Raw genomic sequence first — 21,646 nt, forward strand, 5'->3', positions numbered from 1 at the left:
ACATCTCCAAACTTCATTTTCCTCTTCTGTATGAGAATTCAGGTGAGTCTCATTGGACTTTTGTAAGAATTTAACAATATGATCCATTAAGCACATACACAGTGTCTAGGACACAATAAGTGACCAATGAATGGTATGTTTTAATATTATGTTCATACTAGGTATATATTTATTAATCCGTTCCTTTGTTTTGTTTTGTTTTTGGCTGCACCTGTGGCATATGGAAGTTCCCAGGCCAGGGATCGAATCCAAGCTGCAGCTGCAACCTATGTCACAGCTGCAGCAACACTGGATCCTTAACGCATTATGATGGGCGGGAGTCTCCACAGAGACAAGCCAAATCATTAACCCACTGCGCCACAGTGGCAACTCCCTTAATCCACTCCTTTGAACAATAATTTCTGCCAAGTTCCTTAGCATCTCTTTTACCCAATACACAAAATGCTTCAAAAGGAAAAACAGAACCCTCCCCCCAAGAGGAATAATCAATCTTTATCTTGCTTGAGGATTAGAGAACCTTTTATTTTATATTTAACTTGAGTGGCTCTTCTTGGTCAGACGGCATCACACACTCCTGTTCCACTGGGGGAATGCGTCTGGTACTGTCAGCACAGAGATGGGAGATATATGAGGGAGAACATCCACCTCATGGCGGCTCCAACCTGCCATTGGCATCATCATACCCAGCCTAAACTGATCTTCGCGTGGGAAGTTCTCCAACTTCAGCTTTCCTTCCTACCCTTCTTCCTTAGGATCTTAAAGATGGTGGCAATGGAGAAGATAATAATGATGAAGCTGACAGTCATGTTGATGAGGCTAGCTAACACTATTTTAACATTTATCCTGAGCCAGGCACAACAGGCACTTTGTATATATATATTATTTTACTTAATCCTCCTAGCAGTCATGCAAGGTATATGTCCCCATTCAACATATAAAAACTCAAAGTTTAGAGACATTAAAGAGCATGCCAAATGTCACACAGTTAGTTTGAATCAGAGAGCCAATCTGTAAGCAGATATGATTCCAGCCAGGACCTTTAGCCCCAAGCTACACCAACCCCGCTGCTGCTTTCAAGACTGCCTATAGGGATTAGTGCAGTTCCAATTTTTCTCCTCAGATTAACTCCACCCAACGTCTCTAACATCTTTCCGTCAGAGTCACACCACCTGACCTAAAATTCACAGAGATGGAAGAGCAGCGGCTATGGCAAACGGTACATCCATCAGTAACTTCACTTTGATCCCCCAAGACCCCAAATGAATTGCCCTTTCTGCATGGCAACAGGCATAAAACCTAATGCAGAAAAAAAAAAATTCCTATACGGAAATCCCTGATATACTTTATAGCTTTTGACTAGTACCTTTCAGCCTCCAACATTAATATACAGTACAGGAGAATAATTAAACTCATTTTAAAGATAAAGAAATAGAAAGGTAAGAGAAATGGTTTGCTCATAGCCACAGAACAGGTGGGAATAAAATCACCAATAAAGCTCAATAAACCCTCTGGAAGACCTTACCTACTTATTACTCGAGGCTTCTAATTCCCTGTGGCTCAAACCTCTTCACATTTTAGCAGCATGAAAACGTACTGTGGGACTAGCCTTTCACAGGCTCAGCTAAAAGAAGTCTTAGAAAGCAGTAAAATATGTTGACTGTCCAGGATAAATTTCAAATTATCTTTTAACCAGACAGTCTAGATTTCTCAGGGTACGATAAAAATATCTCCAAACACTTGTCAGCAGTTTTCACTGGAGGAAAAACTGCAGTTAAAGCACCTCTGGTGAGAACTTTGAGCAGTAAATGTGCTCACATTTAATTTGTGCAATTTTGATTATGAATTGGATCGTGAGTTGGATCCATGTCCTTAATTCTTTGCTGGAGAGCTGTAAATGTAAAAATGTCAGCCACAGGCCATTCCTTTTTATTTATTTAAAAGGAGAATTTAAAAAAATCACTTTTTCCACTTCATGGCTCCTTTGGACCAGGGAATAAAAATAGCGATGTCAGTAGGAGCCAAACTTTTTTTCTGGAAAAATAAAACAAGAGGGGAAAGAGCCCTCCTCAGAATAACCGAAGCCTTGAACCAGCAGCCTGAAAGCAAAACGCTCCTTTCAACCACTTCTCTTGCCCCTTCTCTGAGCAGCCTCCAAACAAGGCGCAGTTCATAAGAAACTCTGTAGCTTGCCCAGCACTGCTAACCCTGCGCCCTTCACACTCGACGGCTCCGGCCACCTGTCAACCCCAAGGGCGGCGCGGGCGAGGCGGGGTTTGGGAGGTGGCTCCGGGAAGGGACACTGGCGGCTGAGGACAACCAGGAGGACCGGGACTCTCGTGGAGGATCTGGCTAGACCCAGCGAGCTGGCTAACCCGCGCTCAGCGGCCCCACCGCATCCTCCTCCTGGGCCCGGCGACCCCAGGGTCTCCGGCGCGCCCTCTGCGGACTCCCAGAGGCTCTGCCACCGGCGGCCCTCCCCCTCGGAGCCGCCGCGGCGCCGCGCTCCACCGGCTGGGGCGTAGCGGCCGCTGAGTCCGCCGCCCGGCGGGGCGCGTCTTACCTGTTGATCTTGAGCGCGAACGCGCGGCGCTCTGCGCTCGGCAGCGTGGCCATGGCGCACCGGCGGCTGGTCGGCTTTTAGGGTCTCGAGATGCGCACAGCCGGGGCCTGGCGCGCCGCAGAGTCGCTGCAGCGCATGCCGAGCGGGACGCGAGCCTCATCTGTCAGTCGCGTTTGGAAACTTCCGCATTTCCACCTTCTGCGTTGAAATCACCCCCGGGGGAGGGCCCAACCTCAAAGCTGAGGCGGCTGGCCCTGTCACCCTGCGCCTGGCCTGGCACGCAGGGAGAGGCGCGCGAGGAGGGTGTGGACCCACCGCGGAACTGCCCTCCGGATGCCCAGACCGCCGGCGCGCTCTTCCCGGGGCCCTGACCTCAAGCAGAAAGGAGCGCGGGCGGATGACCCGGCGACCACTGAGCGAAGCCGGAAACTCCATCTGCCCGAAGCTGCGAGGCTGCCAGGGCCTACGGGCAAGAGCTGGGAACACGCGCCTTCCGCCCGCCCCGCGTAGTTGGCGAGGTCGGGAAATCAACCCTGGAATTCTTTGCGCTAGGCCTTATTAAGTGTTCACACCAGCCCCGGGAAAAGGCATATTAAAAAAGAAAAATAAAGAGTCGGTGGAAACTTAAGGACACAAACCAAATTTTGCAAATCATATGTCTGTCATCCTTAATAGTGTGTCTTAAATAAATGCAATGAATTCATGCAAGGAATAAACTCTTTTTTAAATTTTAAACCTGCAGATAAATGCTTTTCTCTGGGGAAACAGTGCACAGAGATTTTCTGTGATTCAAGAATATGCTGCAGCCCTGTTTATTTTCAGCTTCAGACAGAGAAGTGTACTAAGACGTCCAGCCCCAGACTCAAAAAAGAAAAGTCCCAGTGCTCACTGGAGTCGAAAAGTCCGTGTTTACTGACTCGCCCTAAGATTTACTATACTAAAGCCCTCTGTATGAAATGCCTATTTGTCAATTGACCCTTAAAAAAATACCATAGCGAAATATGTTTTGTTCAAAGCTGCACTATTGTTCAATATGGTAGCCATTAGCCACATGAGGCTGTTGACCACTTGAAGTGATGGTTAGTCTGAAGTGAGATGTGCTGGGTGTGTAAAATACACACTAATTTTGAGGACAGTACAGAAAAAAAAAGGTGCAAACTATCTTGTGATTTTTCTTTGATCACATGTTAAAATGATACTTTAGCTATATTGGGTAAATATTACTAAAATGAATTTTACCTTTTTGTTTTTCCTTCTTTAAAATGTGAGCCTCATTAAAGAAAATTTAAAATTACATATGTAGCTCACATGATATTCCTATTGGATAGCACTGGTCCAATAAAACCTAGTTTGCCACCTAATATTAGAATCTCTGAGGACTGAATTCTGTCTCTTGCCCAGCGCCTTTCTGTCTCTGGTTTCAGCTGTTTTAGTTCAGTAATTCTTTAGAGCTGGTTAGGTAACTCCCCTCCCCACACCTTCAAATATCAATGCCTTTAAGCATAGTATAAGACAAATGTCATAAGTCTAACATTACATAGACTACGGGAGATCCAAAGACAGCTTTTTGAAATGTGAAGTTTCTGACTTTCAAAACTCTCCCAGATAGATTTATACACTGGAGTTTATAAGCAAACAATTACACAGAAAAATACTGAGGACAGTTCATAAGTACTTCGAGCTGGGAACAAAAAGAGTAGGAGTAGGAGTTATCTTCACGTGCGGGCAGGTAAAGGACCCAAGTTGTCACTGCTGTAGCTCGGGTTGGATCCCTAGCTAGGAAAGTTCCACATGCTGCCTGTGCAGCCAAAAAAAAAAAAAAAAAAGATGATTTGTAGAAAAATTTTTTACACTAGAGTGTTCAGTCCACTGTGTAATAAGTCAGCCTTTCAGATAGGCTTTTCTCATTTTCTGAATGTTTGTGACATATTCTTTCAAACAGAGCAAAAACATTTTGATGTCTATACAAACATAAAGCATATTGAGAGCACCTCAAATTTTCAGAAATTGCAATTAAGGAAACCGTGTGTGTGTGTGTGTGTGTGTGCGCGCGCGCGCGTGTAATTGTAAAATCTCCCATCTTATGTAGCTCATGCTGCATTTAACTCATTCACTTAGCACTTGGTACCTGAATGGGAAAGGCTAGCATAATTTTCCTCCATCCCATCAATTCCCTGGTTAGAAATGGTTAGAAATGACTCGATTTCCTTAATAGCCTTTTAATAATTCACAATGTATTATCCACTAATTTAGGCAGATGCCTATTTTTATGCTTTAACTGCTCTTGGGTAGGGTTGCAGATTGCTGCTTAACTTCAAAAATAGGTAAGTGTCTTGCTTCCATTTCTCACTCCCTTCTATTTCCCTCTAGGGCTTCTTTTTTAATCATCCCTCTGTCCTGCTCTGAAAGGCCTTCTTTCCACACCATTTGACCTCTCTCAGCCTTCCTCTTTTTCTGCATCTTTGTGTCATTTGATTTTGTTTCTCACCTTCAGAAAATTCCTCTCTTGACTTCTACCACAGACATTACATGAATTATTCCAAATTCTTCTATAATTTTCCCCCATATCTTCTTATCTTCCCAGAAAGTCAGTCTCTTTCCTTACATTGCACCTTACTTATTTTTTGCAACAAATGCTTAATGACACTTACCTTGTACCAGGGCCTATTTCAAGCCTTTTACAAATATTAATTAATTAATAACAACCCTTAAGTAATAGCATTATCCTTACTTTGCAGCTGGGGAAACCGAGGCTCAGAGAAGTTAAGTGACTGCCCTAAGATCACAGATTACTACAGGATATTTCCAATCCTAAAATGTTGCCTGTCTCCCAGATATTTTCACTTGAATAGCTTCAAACTCCATATAAAACTGAAACACTCCATTTCCTCTACCCAGTTGTAAGCTTGCTATTCCTCCATAACCACTCATTGCTAACACTATTTCCCACCTGCCAGATTAAAAGTTTAGAGTTATCCAGTGGAGAGGAAAATCCTGAGCAAGTCATACCCTGTTTGGATCAAAGTTTTCAGTCTTAGAATGACGCTGTCTACTTGCCTCTTTATAATGTGTCAGCTCTGACTTTTTCTTAGTCTCTACCCTTAAGATGAAATTAGCTAACAAGGTTTGTCATTTACTCTTTTTTTTCCCCCTTTTTATCTGCCCACTGTATATGGAGTTCTGGGCTGGGGATCAGATCCTAGCTGCAGTTGTGGCCTATGCCACAGCTGTAGCAGTGCTGTATCCTTAACCCACTAAGCTAACACACCGTGCTAGGCCAGACATCGGACCTCTGCCAGGGATCGAACCTGTGGCCCAGCGCTGCAGAGACTCTGCAGATCCCATTGTGCCACAGTGGGAACTCTCATTTACTCTTTATAAACATCACTCCTTTATAAATAGCACTCTTCTCACTACTTTCATTATGGCCCAGCCCTTATAAGTTAATCTCTGAATGACAAAATAAAATCTTAAATGGCTCCCTGCCTGTAGCTTCTCCTTATTACAATCCAGTCTGACTCTACTACTGTATTCATTTTACTAAAATACTTGTTTCATCATGTTTCTTCCCTGCTCATTAACTTGGATGGCTTCCCATAGCCTCTGCCATCAGGCGTGACCTTCCCCAGCTGTCTGATAGTGGCTTCTCCCCTTCTCCACTAACTCTGTCCCTCCTTCTCTGTTGAAGCAGGGAAGATCTCCAACTAGTGAAATGGATGTTCTTCCTGTTGGGGCCTCCTTTGCTTATGGCATTCTTCCTGCCCTTCTCACTAGACATCACATCCAAGCTCTCCCCATCCTGGATTTTGAGGCAAGTTTGAGGCAAGTTGTCAGCTTCCACCTCCACATAAAGGAGTATCTCATTCAACTGGACAGCACCCTTTGTTTAATTAAATAGGTGGTTACCAGTAAACCTAGCCTAGTGGAAAGCAAGGTCCCTAGGATCATAGAGAAAAGGATGACTTTTGCACATTTCTGTCCTTATTCCCCAAGCCTTTCAAGACTTCCATACACTCTTTGTCTGGGACTATCTATTTAATTGTACAATGGCCCTATCCCTAATCTTGACCCTGCCTAGCTCCTTTTCCAACTTTATTTTTCTCCATAGCACTTGTCACTTTCTGACATACTGTATACTTTATTTATTTATTCATTCATTCATTCATTCATTCATTTATCTATTGGCTGCACCTGCGGCATATGGAAGCTCCCCAGCCAGGAACTGAATCCAAGCAACAGTTGCAGCAATGCTGGATCCTCAACCTGCTGGGCACAGAGGGAACTCCACTACCTATTTTATTTATTTGTGTTTTTATAAGCTGATTCTCGAATATAAGTTCCATGGGTGCAGAGACTTTTGTTTTATTCAGGGAATAAAACAATGTCTGAGACAAAGTAAGTATTCAATAAGTTCTTGTTGAATGAATGAATGAAGAACTGATCCAGTATTGAACATAGAGCAGACACTCAATAAATACTTATTATAGCGAACCTGAGTAGGAGTGGCCAAGTTCATGCGCCTTTCAAAAGTATGTAAGAGCCCTTTTCACGATCTTGGTTTTTTAGTTGTGTCTTTTAATGATTATCTTCCAGCCCTGGTTTGTATTTATTTCTTTTGTTGAGAACTCAAACTGGCACATGGATTATTACTAGCAAGTAGGTTTCTTTATTGTCTTCTTGTCATTGAAGACAGATGTAAAAAGATTTGTGTTGTATTTAAAGCCAGCCATAATTCAGATATAAGAATTTAGAGTTTCCAATTTTCTCCACTTTGTTCTGTGTATTTGCACAAGAATTTTGTTAATATGAAAAGAATAAAAATTAAGAAACTTTCTCTTGGAGTTCCCGTTATGGCTCGGTGTTTTAAGAATCCGACATAGGAGTTCCCATCGTGGTGCAGTGCTTAACAAATCCGACTAGGAACCATGAGGTTTCGGGTTTGATCCCTGGCCTTGCTCAGTGGGTTCAGGATCTGGCGTTGCCGTGAGCTGTGGTGTAGGTCGAAGACGTGGCTCGGATCCCGCGTTGCTGTGGCTCTGGCGTAGGCCGGTGGCTACAGCTCCGATTAGACCCCTAGCCTGGGAACCTCCATATGCCATGGGAAGTGGCCCTAGAAGAGGCAGAAAGACCAAAAAAAAAAAAAAAAAAAAAAAAGAATCCGACATAGTGTTCATGAGAATGCAGGTTTGATCCCTGGACTTGCTCAGTGGGTTAAGGACCCTGCACTGCCACGAGCTGCTGTGTAGGTCGCAGATATGTCTTGGATCTGGTGTTGATAAGACTGTGGCATAGGCTGGCAGATGTGGCTCCAGCTCCAATTTGACCCCTCGCCTGGGAACTTCTACATGCTGCCCTAAAAAGGGGGAAAAAAAGAGAAACTTTCCCTTAATGTATACATATAAGTCCTCCCCTTATCCACAGTTTCCATGGTTTCATTTACCCTTGGTCAACTACGGTCTGAAAATATGAAATGGAAAATTCCAGAAGTAAACAATTCATAAGTTTTAAATTGCATACTGTCCTGAGTAGTGTGATGAAATCTCCCACCATTCTGCTCCTTCCCACTCCAGAAATGAATCATCTTTCTGTCCAGTGAATCTGCCTGTTGTCACTTAGAGGCCATCCTGGTTATCATATGCTGTGTCTCAGTTCTTGTGTTCAAGCAACACTTTTGGCTTAATAACAGCCACAAAGTACAACTTTTGGCTTAATAACAGCCACAAAGTACAAGAGTTGTGATGCTGGCAATTTGGATATGTCAAAGAGAAGCCAATAAAGTGCTTCCTTTAAGTGAAAATGTGAAAGTTAATAAATAAACAAAAAATATTGTATGCTGAGATTGCTAAGACCTATGGTAAGAATGAATCTTCTAGCTGTGAAATTGTGAAGGAGGAAAAAGAAGTTCTTAATAGTATTGCTATCACCCTTCAAACTGCAAAGGTTATGGGCATAGTGCATAAGTGCTTAAAGTATGGAAAAGGCATTAAATTCATGCAATAAGATATTTGGGGGGGACTGCATTCATATAGCTTACTGCAGTATGTAGTTATAATTGTTCTATTTTAGTATTAGTCATTGTTAATCTCTTGCTCTGCCTAATTTATAAACTGTACCATAGGTATGCGTGTTTAGGAAAAGACATAGTATAGATACAATTCAATACTACCTACAATTTTGGGCATTCACTGGGGATCTTAGAACATATCCTCTTTGGATAAGGGGAACCACTGTACACACACATATTTTATAAATATATTTTACATACATGTGTTTACTATATATTAATATTTAAATTTAAGATTTAGGCCATATTCTAATGTACAATGCTATTTCATATTCAATAGGAATATTCATACCATAGCATTTTACAACTAAAAGGACTGGGAATAATTCACAAATAAATGAATGCTTTCATTATTATTTGTATGCCTTCCATTAATTCTCCAAACATTTACCAAGAGGTTCCATATGTCAGGCTCTGAACTAAGTGATAGTAGGGGCCAAATCATTAACAATACTTGTTCCCTGACTTCCCAGAACTCACGATCTAGGAATGAGATACACTTTACCAAGGAAAGAAGAGGCCTGAGTTCCGTGGGAGACAATGCAGGAACGTTTTGCTGCACAGAAGTCGTTGAGAGTGAGGAAGCACAGACAGGAAATGATTTATTCTTGTGGAGAGGGTGTTGGCAGAGAAATTGATGCTGAGGAAGAATGACTTTACTGACCCGGTGACATGAGAACTGGTCTTAAATGACAAGTAAGCACTCAGCAGGCAGAGAAGAGTGCATTCAGGATATTCCAGGCAGAAAAGAGCACTACATGCAAAGGCAGGGAGCCAGGAGACACCATTGCCCATCCAGGAATTAAAAGTATGACGGAGTGGGAGTTCCTGTCGAGGTGCAGTGGAAAACAAATCCGACTAGGAACCATGAGGTTGAGGGTTCAATCCCTGGCCTCGTTCAGTGGGTTAAGGATCCAGTGTTGCCGTGAGCTGTGGTGTAGGTCACAGACGTGGCTCGGATCTGGCGTTGCTGTGGCTCTGGCACAGGCCGGCAGCAACAGCTCCGATTCGACCCCTAACCTGGGAACCTCCAGGTGCGGCCCTAAAAAGACAAAAGACGAAAAAAAAAAAAAAAAAAAAGAAAGAAAGTGTGATGGAGGACTTCCCGTTGTGGCTTAAATGGTAACGAAACCAAAGAGTATCCACAAGGACGTGGGTTCAATCCCTGGCCTTACTCAGCAGGTTAAGGATCCAGCATTGCTGTGAGCTGTGGTGTAGGTTGCAGACATGGCTTGGATCCCTCGTTGCTGTGGCTCTGGTGTAGGCTGGCAGCTGCAGCTCTGATTCGACACCTGGCCTGGGAATTTCCATATGCCACAGTTGCAGCCCTAAAAAGGAAAAAAAAGTATGATGGAGCCCAGGGGTGCAGAATAAAAGGACAAGAAAGGAAGCTTGGAAGGTGGGCAGGACTTCAATGTGAGGGTCCTGTCAAAGAATTCAGACCTTATCCCGAAGACTATAAAAACCACAAAGTGGTGATGGCAGTTTCTATGAAGGTCGTTGTCTCTTGGGAGATACCTCTTGCCATCTGGGAGTCCACTGTAGGACTGTCCAGAAGAGTTTGGACACAGGGTGGTAAGGATTATTTCTCCCAGATCTGGCACTTCCACCCCCATCTTCCTCAACATGCGCACCCACACACACTGAACACTAATAAAGAAATAAATAGTTCTTTACAGGAGAATTTAGTCAATTTCCCCAAAGTCATATCACATGGAGAGAGGGAGGATTTAAGGGGAAGAGAAAGTCAGGAGCTGGTCCTCTGTTCTGGTACTTTTGCCCCTCATCAGAGTGCCCCACATAAATATGGTCACTGGTTCTTCATTCACCCACTTTCCCATCAGTTTACATCTTCTCCTTGAAGAATCATTACCCATCCCTGAGTTTGCTGTTATGTCAGGGCAATTTCCCAGGCATCCACTAAATGTTGTGCTTTCTCCTTCTTATGGTTTCTTTTGGCCCTGCAGAGGGAAAAGTTGGGCTCTGATACACACTTGCAGGGATTTACTGGTGGGCTTCTATTCTATGCTGCAGCTTACATTCCTCACGTATAAAATGTGGTTAATAGTGGTCCCTCTTGGAGTTCCCGTCGTGGCGCAGTGGTTAACAAATCCGACTAGGAACCATGAGGTTTCGGGTTCAATCCCTGCCCTTGCTTCAGTGGGTTAACAATCGGGTGTTACCGTGAGCTGTGGTATAGGTCACAGATGTGGCTCGGATCCAGCGTTGCTGTAGCTCTGGCGTAGGCCGGCAGCAACAGCTCCGATTAGACCCCTAGCCTGGGAACCTCCATATGCCGAGGGAGCGGCCCAAAAAAATGGCAAAAAAAAAAAAAAAAAAAATAGTGGTCCCTCTTTCCAGGGCTGTTATAAAAAGTAAATACTGTAAAACTCTCATAGTAAGTGAGATAAAATTATTCCTTTTATTATCATTATGTGAAAAATCTACAGAAGCAAATTACTGAAAAGTCTAAATAAAAGTAGTTTCATTTCTAAGTTTATTACCCAGGTAAACCAGAGAATGGAGGTCTGGAACTAGGTCAGCAACTCAACACCATCACCAAACACTCAGGTTCTTTCCATCCCTCCACTCTGCCATCATCAGCACATCAGCCTTATCACATTGCCTGTCCCTCTTTTTTTTGGCGGGGGGGTCTGCACCCTCGGCATATGGAGGGTCCCAGCCTAGGGGTCCAATCGGAGCTGTAGCCACATGCCTACACCAGAGCCACAGCAATACCAGATCCCAGCTGCAACCTACACCACAGCTCACGGCAATGTTGGACCCTGAGTGAGGCCAGGGATCGAACCTGCAGCCTCATGGTTCCTAGTCAGATTCGTTTCCTCTACTCCATGACGGGAACTCCCTTCCTGTCCCTCTTATGACCTCACGGCTACAAGATGGCTCCTGTGGCTCTGATCAGCCACAGCACACACGCCATCATCTGAAGAAAAAAGAAAGAAGGAAGTCAAGGCTTTCTCTATGTGAAGCTCTGCCTTTCCCAGAAGTCCTCCAGGAAACCTGCCTTTAGAACTCACTGGCCAGAAATGGGTCAGATGCTGCTCTTCACTGCATGGGAGGAGGGAAACGAGCATCTAGAGACAGAAGTGATTATGTTTGGCTTCAAATTGCTTGATTCATTCTCTGATCTGGCAGGACAGAAGGACAAAGGGGAGGGCAGTTGCTGGTTAGGCAATGAACAGAGGTTGCCTTACTCATTGCACTGAGATTAAGTTAAATAATGCACATAAACCACAGCACCGTGATGGTTACTGAGTACATTCCCAGAACATGTGGGCTGTGATGTTATTATTATTTGAGGTTTGTATTGCTTTAAAGTTATGTAAATTGGTCCCCCTCCCCGGTCTTACTGCAATGTAATTGATAAAAAGTTCTGTATACATTTAAGGTGTACAACATAATGATTTGACTTACGTCCAAATGGTTTCAAAAGGTTTAGTGAACATTAATCATCTCATATAGATACAATATTAAAACTGTTTTTTTACATGTTTACTATTATTTCCTCATAACAGATTCCCAGAAGTAGAATTTTATTAGGTCAGTAGTTATAAACTGCCAAAATTTCCTGCATGTAATCATGAGGAAATAGTAGACAAACTGAAATTGAGAGACTTTCTGCGAAACAACGGCCAGTCTTTAAAATATGTCAGTGTCCACGTGGAATCTGAAAAAAGGACAGAATGAACTTCTTTGCAGAACAGATGCTGACTCACAGACATTGAAAAACTTATGGTCTCCGGAGGAGAAAGTTTGGGGGTTGGGGGGGATGTGCTCGGGCTGTGGGATGGAAATCCTGTGAAATCAGATTGTTATGATCATTATACAACTACAGATGTGATAAGTTCATTTGAGTAATAAAATGAAATAAAATAAATTTTAAAAAGCTTAAAAAATAAGTAAAATAAAATAAAATATGTCAGTGTCATGAAAGACAAAGAAAGGCTGAGGAACCAGCACAGCTTAAAAAAGATTAAACAGGGCAGCTAAAGACTATGAGGGGGAACTTGGAAGAGATCCAGGATGAGGAAAAGAACACTACAAAGAAATTAGTGAGGCAATTGGCAAAATCTGATATATTTGATTTATCTAGTACAAAATATGTTATATTTGATACCACCCTGAAGTATTCATGGTAAAGTTGCAATAAGGTATGATGTCTGCAACTTACTCTCAGATGGTCAACAATGATGATAATAATAATGTTAATAATATTAAAAATAGAATTGTAAATAGTAATAATAATCAAAACAATTAGTCAAGGTAGATGAAGAGTATGTAGAAGTTTCTGCTCTGTAAATTTAAAAAATTTTCAAAATAAAAAAGATAAATAAAAATTACAAACATAAATTTGGCTGTTGTTAGTTCATGCCAACTTGTAAGCAATGTATAAGAGATTCTTTCATTATACCCTCTCTAACATTAGCATTTAATTTCCTCATTTACTTAACTAAAAAAAAATTTTAAAATATTGTATTTGTGTTCACTAGTTAGAGTTGCTTACTTTTCCATGTTATTTCATTATATAGTTGTATTTTTCTTGTGTCTATTTGTATTTTGTCCCACTTACCTACTAAAACCTTTGAGTTTTCTTATTGATTTGTACACACTCCTTTGAGTAATATGTTAGCCATGTAGGGTATCTCTCTTTAAGCAATTGTGATCTTCCTAAACACCTAGAGTCATCTGGAGAAAAACAGAAGCCAGACAAGTTTATAGAATTCTAGAAATTTTGTTGGCCCCAGATGCCTCTCAGTACCAGCCTAAAATTTATATGAATTTTTGAAATGCTTTTTTTCCCCCCAATTCATTGTTCTTTAATAACCTCCCAGTTTACTTCACCCCATTCCATGCCCACACATATTACAGTAACAATTCAGGTACCATGACAAGCACCAGGATACTTCCAGGAGATGGAAAAGCAGGCTGCCTGGTGGTTCTTTGGCCTAACTTGCCTGACTCAGTGTCCCCTGGTCCTTGCACACAACTGCCTGGGCAGGACCACAGACTGGATGTCATACTAAGCACAGTTCAGCTGTGTGAGCTTCATGATTCTTTTAACAGTGTAGTAGCATGAATGCTTGTGGAGAGTAAGATGTAGTAAGCGGATGTTAAATTCAGGTGTCATGACTGCCATGCCCCCCAAACTATGTGCCACCGACTAGCAATTTATGTCTTTTAAGACAAAAGTTCTCAAACTTTGGGAGGATCAGAATTACCTGGAGAGCTAAGAACAAGCACAGAGGCCCAGACTCATTGATGAGAATGAAGCACAGACCTCCCTAAGTCTGCCAGGGTCTCCAGGTGATTTTGTTATATACCAAAGTTTTTCTCTCTGAGAGTCATTAAATCCGGGAAAATATCCCCAAATGGTAGAAGTTTAAAAACCTCTATCAGTGGAAGTTTTAGCTTGGTTTATTTTAACACTTCAGAGGGAAGACTTACAGAAATGGCAGGTAATATAAATAACCTGTTATTGGTAGGCATATGGTGAATTTAGGATCCTGACATGGTTTTCTTTTTAAGACCAGATCATTGTTCCATAATAAAAAATCAGTATACTTTTCTTTTTTGGCTGCCCCAGTGCCTGTGGAGCTCCCAGGCCAGGGATCAGATCTGAGTCACAGTTTCAACCTAAGTCTCAGCTGCAGCAACGCCAATCCTTAACCCACTGTGCTGGACTAGGGATCGAACCTGTGTTCCGGCACTCCCAAGAGGCTGCAGATCCCATTGCACCACCAGCAGGAACTCCAAAAAATTCAGTATACTTTTGAAAATTGTGAATCACTATGTTGTACGCCCGAAACTTTTACAGTAGTGTATAACTATGCCTCAATTAAAAAATGTAAAAATTAATTTAAAGGAGTTCCTGTCGTGGCACAGTGGTTAATGAATCTGACTAGGAACCATGAGGTCGCGGGTTAGATCCCTGGCCTTGCTCAGTGGGTTTAGGATCCGGCGTTGCCGTGAGCTGTGGTGTAGGTTGCAGACATGGCTCGGATCCCAAATTGCTGTGGCTGTGGTGTAGGCTGGTGGCTACAGCTCTGATTCGACCCCTAGCCTGTGCTGCAGGAAGCGGACCTAGAAAAGGCAAAAAGACAAAAAAAAAAAAAAAAAAAAAAAAAAAATTAATTTAAAAAACAAAAATTGAGTATACTAATGTCAATGTTCATGTTACACATTCAGTGGATGTATGACTGGTAAATGGAATCACAACACATCTTTATTATGGTTTCTTACCGCCTCTTCAAAGTGCATTCAAAGGAGATAATCTTTGCAAATCTCACACAGGAACACAGGCAGCTCCTATGACTTATCTGTTATTCTTAGGTAAAAGTTCTTAATTGCAAACAGAGTTTCAAGTCTGAAACCAGAATGTCTAGCCCAAGATACTGATCAAAACTCCATCTTATCTTTAATGGTAAATATCCCTCAGCTGGGGGTGTGCTTCAGCCTGGCAGCCTGCAGAGCAAAGGAGGGAAAGGATGTGTGATTGGCTTCCGCTTTCCACTTTGTGCCACTTCTCTTTTCTTCTCCCACCCCAACTGGCTAGCCAGTGTCTGCATCTTGGAGTTGGACAAATGCTAAGTACAACAAACCTCTTATTTATTCAAAGCCCACTTTTTCTTGGGTCTTTCCTAGGTCCTTCGGAAGACTGTTTCCCTGGAGACTTTCTCTCTTACATGTCATTTCACCTTGTGTGTGCATTACTATTCCTAGTGTTAACTTGTGACTCTTTTGCGGCTCCCCTCCAATTTCCTGCGGCTAGGATTCTCCGCTCTCTAAGTGACCCTACACAACAAGACACCAAATGACCTTTGGTTTGTTCCTTTCCACATGACCCAGACCTAAGCCATTGAAACAGCTCATAAACTCTTTGGCGTGACAATCCTGGCTGATCCCAGCACAACCTCTACCTTGAGGTCCAGGCCACTTTTACATCCTTGGTCAACTGCATCTCCCAGCTGCAATAAAATTGTCACTTCAAGCGGTGAAATGTGTCTTAGAAGCACTGAAAGGTAGTGGCAGCCTTCCCTCATATATGTCTCCTAACGCAGTAAGCAGAAATGGAAATTCTCTTTGCCAAATCTTCTAAAAAAATATTTTCAGAAATCCCGTGGGATCCAAGAGTCATGGAAATGGGTCTCAGATTTCCTTGGTAAATTCTGCATGTGGTGATCTGGTTTTAGAAGATCTTTTTTCTTTTTTCTTTTTTTTTTCCTTTTGTCTTTTTAGGGCTGCACCTGCAGCATGTGGAGGTTCCCAGGCTAGGGGTCAAATAGGAGCTTCAGCTGCCAACCTACATCACAGCCACAGCAACACTGGATCCTTAACCCACTGAGTGAGGCCCGGGGTGGAACCCACACCTCATGGATCCTAGTCAGGTTCGTTAACCACTGAGTCATGATGGGAACTCCTGGTTTTGGAATATTTGTTTTGGAATATTTTGGAATAATTGGAATATTTGGAATATTTTGGAATATATTGTTGTATTCATTTATTCCACTGAAACTTAACATTTCAACATCTTGTTACTATAGTTTTAAATATCTTGCCATCGAGCCACATTTAGGAAGGGTATGGTTTAGGGCATTCTCTTCCCTAGATTAGGAGTTCTTGGGATTCTGGAGTAGATTATTGGAAAATGCTACAGTTTATGCTTTATTAGTGTTTTTTTTTCAGTGTGTACTATACATAGAGCTAAGTACACAATGATAAATTTATAAAATAAGCATATCTATGTAACAATCATCCAGCTGAACAAAGAGAACATTATTAGCTTTCAGAAGCCCTCATCCTACCCGTTCCTAGTTGAATTCCTGCAAGGGCATCAAATATCCTATTAACACCATAGACAGTTTTATCTCCTTTTGAAGTTTGTGCAAGGGGAAACTTTTCTGTCTGATCAACCTTTTGTTTGTGGATTCGCCCATTTTGTTGCCTTTGGTTGGAGCCCATTCATTCTCATTACTGTTTGGCCACAGTATGAACAATCTGGAGTTAATATTAGGTCAATAACTCTCTTCCCTCAAGGGTAGTTCAGAGGTTGACTATGGCCTCTTAGATCATCCCTGATTCCAGATAGAATCCACAGGTGGATCCTCAAGTCCATGTAAAGACTTGTATGGGGTTGTCAGGACAAAGCAACTGAATTTTTTGCAGTTTTAAAAAGACTGTGTGACAGGTTAGGTTCTTTCAGGTAAAGAACTTATTACTTCTCCCCATTCTTTTTCTTTTGTACCATCAATCTTAAAAGAGTAGTCTTTTAATTTAATTGATTTTACATCATAGAATATTTGAGCTGGAAAAAAACCAGCAGCTCTGAGAAATATTTCACATAAATTCTGATAACAGTTGTATGAATTTCTGTTTCCTCAGGAATTATGATAAGAGGTTTATCACATAGGCCTCAAGAAAAATAGCAACAGATCCATTCACAGTAACAACTGGAGATAAAAACTACTTTTGTGATTATTGCTTGCAGTTTAGTTTAAAATCGTGTAATGGGATTTTTATTCCCAATTAAATGAGAAGGCTTCAAAGCATAACAGGTTTTTATCTGAGAATAAAATGAGATTTTAGTTTACATATAAATTAAAATTCATATTTTAAAATACCACAATGAAACTTATAAGTATTTTGAAAATGCATCAGTATTTTACTTCATGGATTAATATCCACACTGCTGTTTTCCACGTGGAAGTTAAAATGTTATCTGTATTCTGAATAATAAATGTAAAGTATTAAAGACGACTTTTATGAAATCCTGTTTGATAAGCTTTAAAATATCATTAGAACATTATTTTAAATGTTTTTTTTCATTCAGACTGAGGTGTATGTATAACTTCATTTACTTATTCTTTTGTTCAACAAAATATTTAATGAGCACCTGCTATGTGTAGGCATTGAACTAGGTTATAGACCTGACTACCATGGCTATGATGACTATTGCCATTATCCTGAGGAGCCTATAGTTTAGTGTAGTTGACAGAGAGATAAGTAAACAGATAATTTCTAGACAGGGTACTCACTGGTTTAATAGGGAAAATGGGAATCTGTATGTGTGTAAGGGGCACACAAAAGGCACAAAATTGATCCTTGGAAAGTCATGAAATCTTTCTCAAAGAAGTGATGTGTAAGGTAAATAAGAAGATAGCCAGATACAGGTTAGAAGGGTGGTCTAGGCATTTGAAAAGGCTGAATTAACTGGAAGCTATTCATTGATATGGGGCATATAATGTGGGAATATGATTGGAAAGGAGAAGAGAACATAATTAAATGACGTGGAGACATGAAAATAAACACTCAGGAAGCCCAGAAAGCAATAATCATGAAGACGGCACAGTGGGATAAAAGCAGGTCAGGACTCAGGCTGTTTAGGATTCAAACCCTAGCTTCACAACTTAATAGAAGTATGAAGCTGAATAAACCCTTTAGCTTTTCAGAGCCTCAATTTCCCACTGTGAAAAATGGGGACAATAATGTGTACATTATAGGATTTTAGGGAGGATTAAATGGGATTATGCATGCACAAGTGCTTAGACCAGTGCCTAGTACATACTGAACACTCAAAAATTGGAGGCTGTGTTATTTTGGAAGAAAATAAGAAATGGGGAGAGGATTATTACTCTTGACTAAAGCCAGGAAGATAGACAATTTTGCAAGATTCCTTTGGCTTAAGTTAAAGCTGCTAGAATTAGAGTTTCCTTTTCCATTGACAAGTGAACCATAAAAGTGAATGAACTTGAGGTTGCTCAGATAAAAGCATGAGTCAGAGTTGTAACTTCTGTTTTGTGGACACGGTTGTTGAGCAGATATACTGAATATGAAGATGGTGGGTAGCAAAATTATAAAATAGGCTTGTTTGCCTTCAAACAGTCCTGAGCCAGCATTTAGTTCCCTTGTAAAAATGAAAAAAATGACTTCTGATTTGGGATCATCCATTGAATACACTAATTGACTTTGTCTTTCTTTTGAAATCCAATAAAATGACAGTCAAGGAATTGCTTTTCAAGACAGAAACCTGCAGTGACAATGAGATTAGGAGGGAAAACAAGAACATTAACATTTGGGGGTTTGGAAACTATATAGACAAGAGGTATCCAACTTAATAGACCTGAGAAAGATGATGCTTTTGCTTGTCTTGGATAAAGCTGGAAAGTACCTGATTACATCACAAGCCTCCCAGAAGGCTGGGAATATCAGATATCTCTGGAAATTGGGATAAAGTTGGGGTTAAAAGAAGGAGGATTGGGTCGTAAGTCTGTTTAAGAAGAATTTAGACCCCTAGATCTTATACTCCACCCTATAGAGCCAGCCCCGTATAATTATCCCTCACCCAGCCTGGTGGAGGCTGAATAAGGTTAAAATAGAATCACTTTTTAGTGGACACTTGGCACATTGGGGATGAGATGCAGTACCGTAAACAGAAACATATATATAAATGTTTATAACCCAATAAATTCCCAAGTCTTTGACCTCTGTTCTGATCTCAGAGCACCGGAGATTGGAATGTTTTCTCTGGAATATCTGACCACCTTTGAAAGGAAAGACATCAAGAGTGCCCCCACCAAATGGCCCAGCCAGGTGATGCGAAACTGAAGCTGACAGTCAACAAGGCTCATCCATGGGTCACAACTTCCAAGACGCTTTCTTAGTACTTCACTCCTACATTTGAATAGACAACCAAGGATTGTCAGACAGCTAAGGAAAACCAACTTACAAGGTAGAAGCCAAAACAAACAAATAGACAAGCAACTTGGAAGGATCAAGCCTATGATGGGATCAGAAAACTGTTTTTACTATCTACAGAGGAAGAAGAAGTGAAGTGATATTCCATCCATGAAACAAGAATATTGTTTTGTTTTATTTTATTTTATTTTGCTTTTTAGGGCTGCACCTGCAGAATATGTAACTCTCCAGGCTAGAGGTCAAATTGGAGCCTATGCCACAGCCACAGCAACATAGGATCTGAGCCGTGCCTGTGACCTACATGACACCTCACTGCAACACCAGATCCTTAAGCCACTGAGCGAGGCCAGGGATTGAACCCCTGTCTTCATGGATTCGAGTCGGGTTCATTACCACTGAGCCACAACAGGAACTCCATGTTGTGTTATTTTTAAAAGGAAAATTAAGGGAATGAAAAGAGGATCTGGAAAACTACACACACACATATATACAGCAGAATAAAGACTTCAAAGAATGTTTGAATGATAAAGTTGAGCAAATCTCCTAGAAAGTAGAGCAAAAAGACAAAGAGATGGAAAATAAGAGTTAAAAAAAGAGAAAGTTATAGGACCAGAATAAGAAGTTCAACAGCTGTGTAAGAGGAGTCCCACAAAGGGAGACAGAGAAAAATGGAAGGGAGGAAATCATCAATAAAATAATTGTAGAAAATTCAAGGAGAGGGCATGAGTTTGCAGACTGTAAGAGCTATTGAGTTCCTAGATAACAGATGAAATTAGACCCACTGCAAGGCACATTATTGTGCAATCTCAAAACAGTGGTATATTCATTTGCTAGATCTGCCATAACAAAATACCACAGACTGGTTGGCCTAGACAATAGAAATTTATTCTTACACTTCTAGAGGCTGGAAGTCCAAGATCAAGGTGTTATAAGAACTTAGGATAGATTTTTTTTTAAGAATGTGAAATTAAAGGAACACCTGATTATTTAGAATGTATGAAAAGGATATTTAGACAAGTGTTTAAGAGTATGAGATAAATTATTTATTTATTTTTGCATTTTTAGGACTGCACCTGTGGTTTGGAAGTTCCCAGGCTAGGGATCGAATTGGAGCTACAGCTGTCAGCCTACACCACAGTCACAGCAAAGTGGGATTCAAGCCAAATCTGTGACCAACACCACAGTTCACGGCAACGCCAGATCCCTGACCCACTGAGTGAGGCCAGGGATCAAACGCGCATCCTCATGGATACTAGTCAGATTCGTTTCCTCTGAGCTGCGACAGGAACTCCAGGTCTAGATAAATTAGTGATAAATACATGCAAGTGGACACACAAAACTACAAGAACAAAAACAAAAAAATATATATTAATTTCAGGAAAAATGAAAAGTTGAATAGGAAAGAAAAAATACTCCTAGGATACCCTGAGGTTCAACTGTGACTATCATGTATATAATCATAATAATGTTAAAATAAATATTAATCTGGAGCTCCCGTTGTGGCGCAGTGGTTAACAAATCCCACTGGGAACCATGAGGTTGCGGGTTCGATCCCTGCCCTTGCTCAGTGGGTTAAGGATCCAGCGTTGCCGTGAGCTGTGGTGTAGGTTGCAGACGTGGCTCGGATCCCGCGTTGCTGTGGCTCGGGTGTAGGCCGGTGGCTACAGCTCCGATTCGACCCCTAGCCTGGGAACCTCCATATGCCGCGTGAGCGGCTCAAGAAATGTCAAAAAGACAACAACAAAAAATTAATCTAAACAACACAACCTCGTTGAGAGTATGGGGAGATGGAAATAATGCCGTGCTAGGTGTAGGTGAAGGATGAGGAAGAGTTAAATTTTCCTATGTAAAAAAATCTGTGCTTACGTGAAAAAAATACTGTCAATCTGTACACTTAAGATTAGTGAGTTTTACTCTGTTTATTCTGGCTCAATTAAGAAAAAAATCCAACAACTGTTGTTCAGATTTTACCCTAAGATAGCAAACTCAAATGCCAATGGGACTTGGGCTGGCAAGGAGCTTAACGTCAGAAAGCAGTCTTGGTATGTTTGAATAAGGAACTGGTGGGATGCAGCAAACTGAAAAACATGTGCTCTTTACACATTCTCTGTTCCTCAAACAGACTGCCACTGCTTAGCTCTAGCTATGGAAACGTGTGCCTTGTATCACAAGCTGTAAGGGTTTACGAGAGAAGCCAGACATAAATTTTTACAAATAGAAATGTCCTGATTTTTTATTTTTATTTATTTATTTAATTTATTTATTTATTTTGCTTTTTAGAGCTGCACCCGTGGCATATGGAGGTTCCC

General features: G+C 41.3%; 1 protein-coding gene across 5 annotated transcripts in view; it reads right to left on the reverse strand.

The window, feature by feature from the left end:
• The window catches only part of DOCK8 (dedicator of cytokinesis 8), a 235,657-nt gene extending 232,913 nt beyond the window's left edge, over positions 1 to 2,744 (reverse strand). For 3 of the 5 annotated variants that reach the window (XR_014822445.1, XM_084987023.1, XM_003121929.7), the window contains exon 1: positions 2,561 to 2,744. Coding sequence is in view for 1 of the 5 variants with exons in the window: in XM_003121929.7 (XP_003121977.4) it covers positions 2,561 to 2,613 (53 nt within the window). In the remaining 4 variants the exon portion in view is untranslated. Of the gene's footprint in view, positions 1 to 1,522; positions 1,624 to 2,560 lie in introns of those variants that run through there. The other 2 variants (XM_084986994.1, XM_084987016.1) reach the window with 1 other exon arrangement.
• Positions 2,745 to 21,646: the final 18,902 nt, after the last annotated feature.

Source organism: Sus scrofa, chromosome 1, assembly GCF_054392235.1.
Source record: "Sus scrofa isolate SSC_HxYL_T2T_F1_AM1 chromosome 1, Sscrofa_HxYL_maternal_Yorkshire_Landrace_v2.0, whole genome shotgun sequence".
Lineage (NCBI taxonomy): Eukaryota > Metazoa > Chordata > Mammalia > Artiodactyla > Suidae > Sus > Sus scrofa.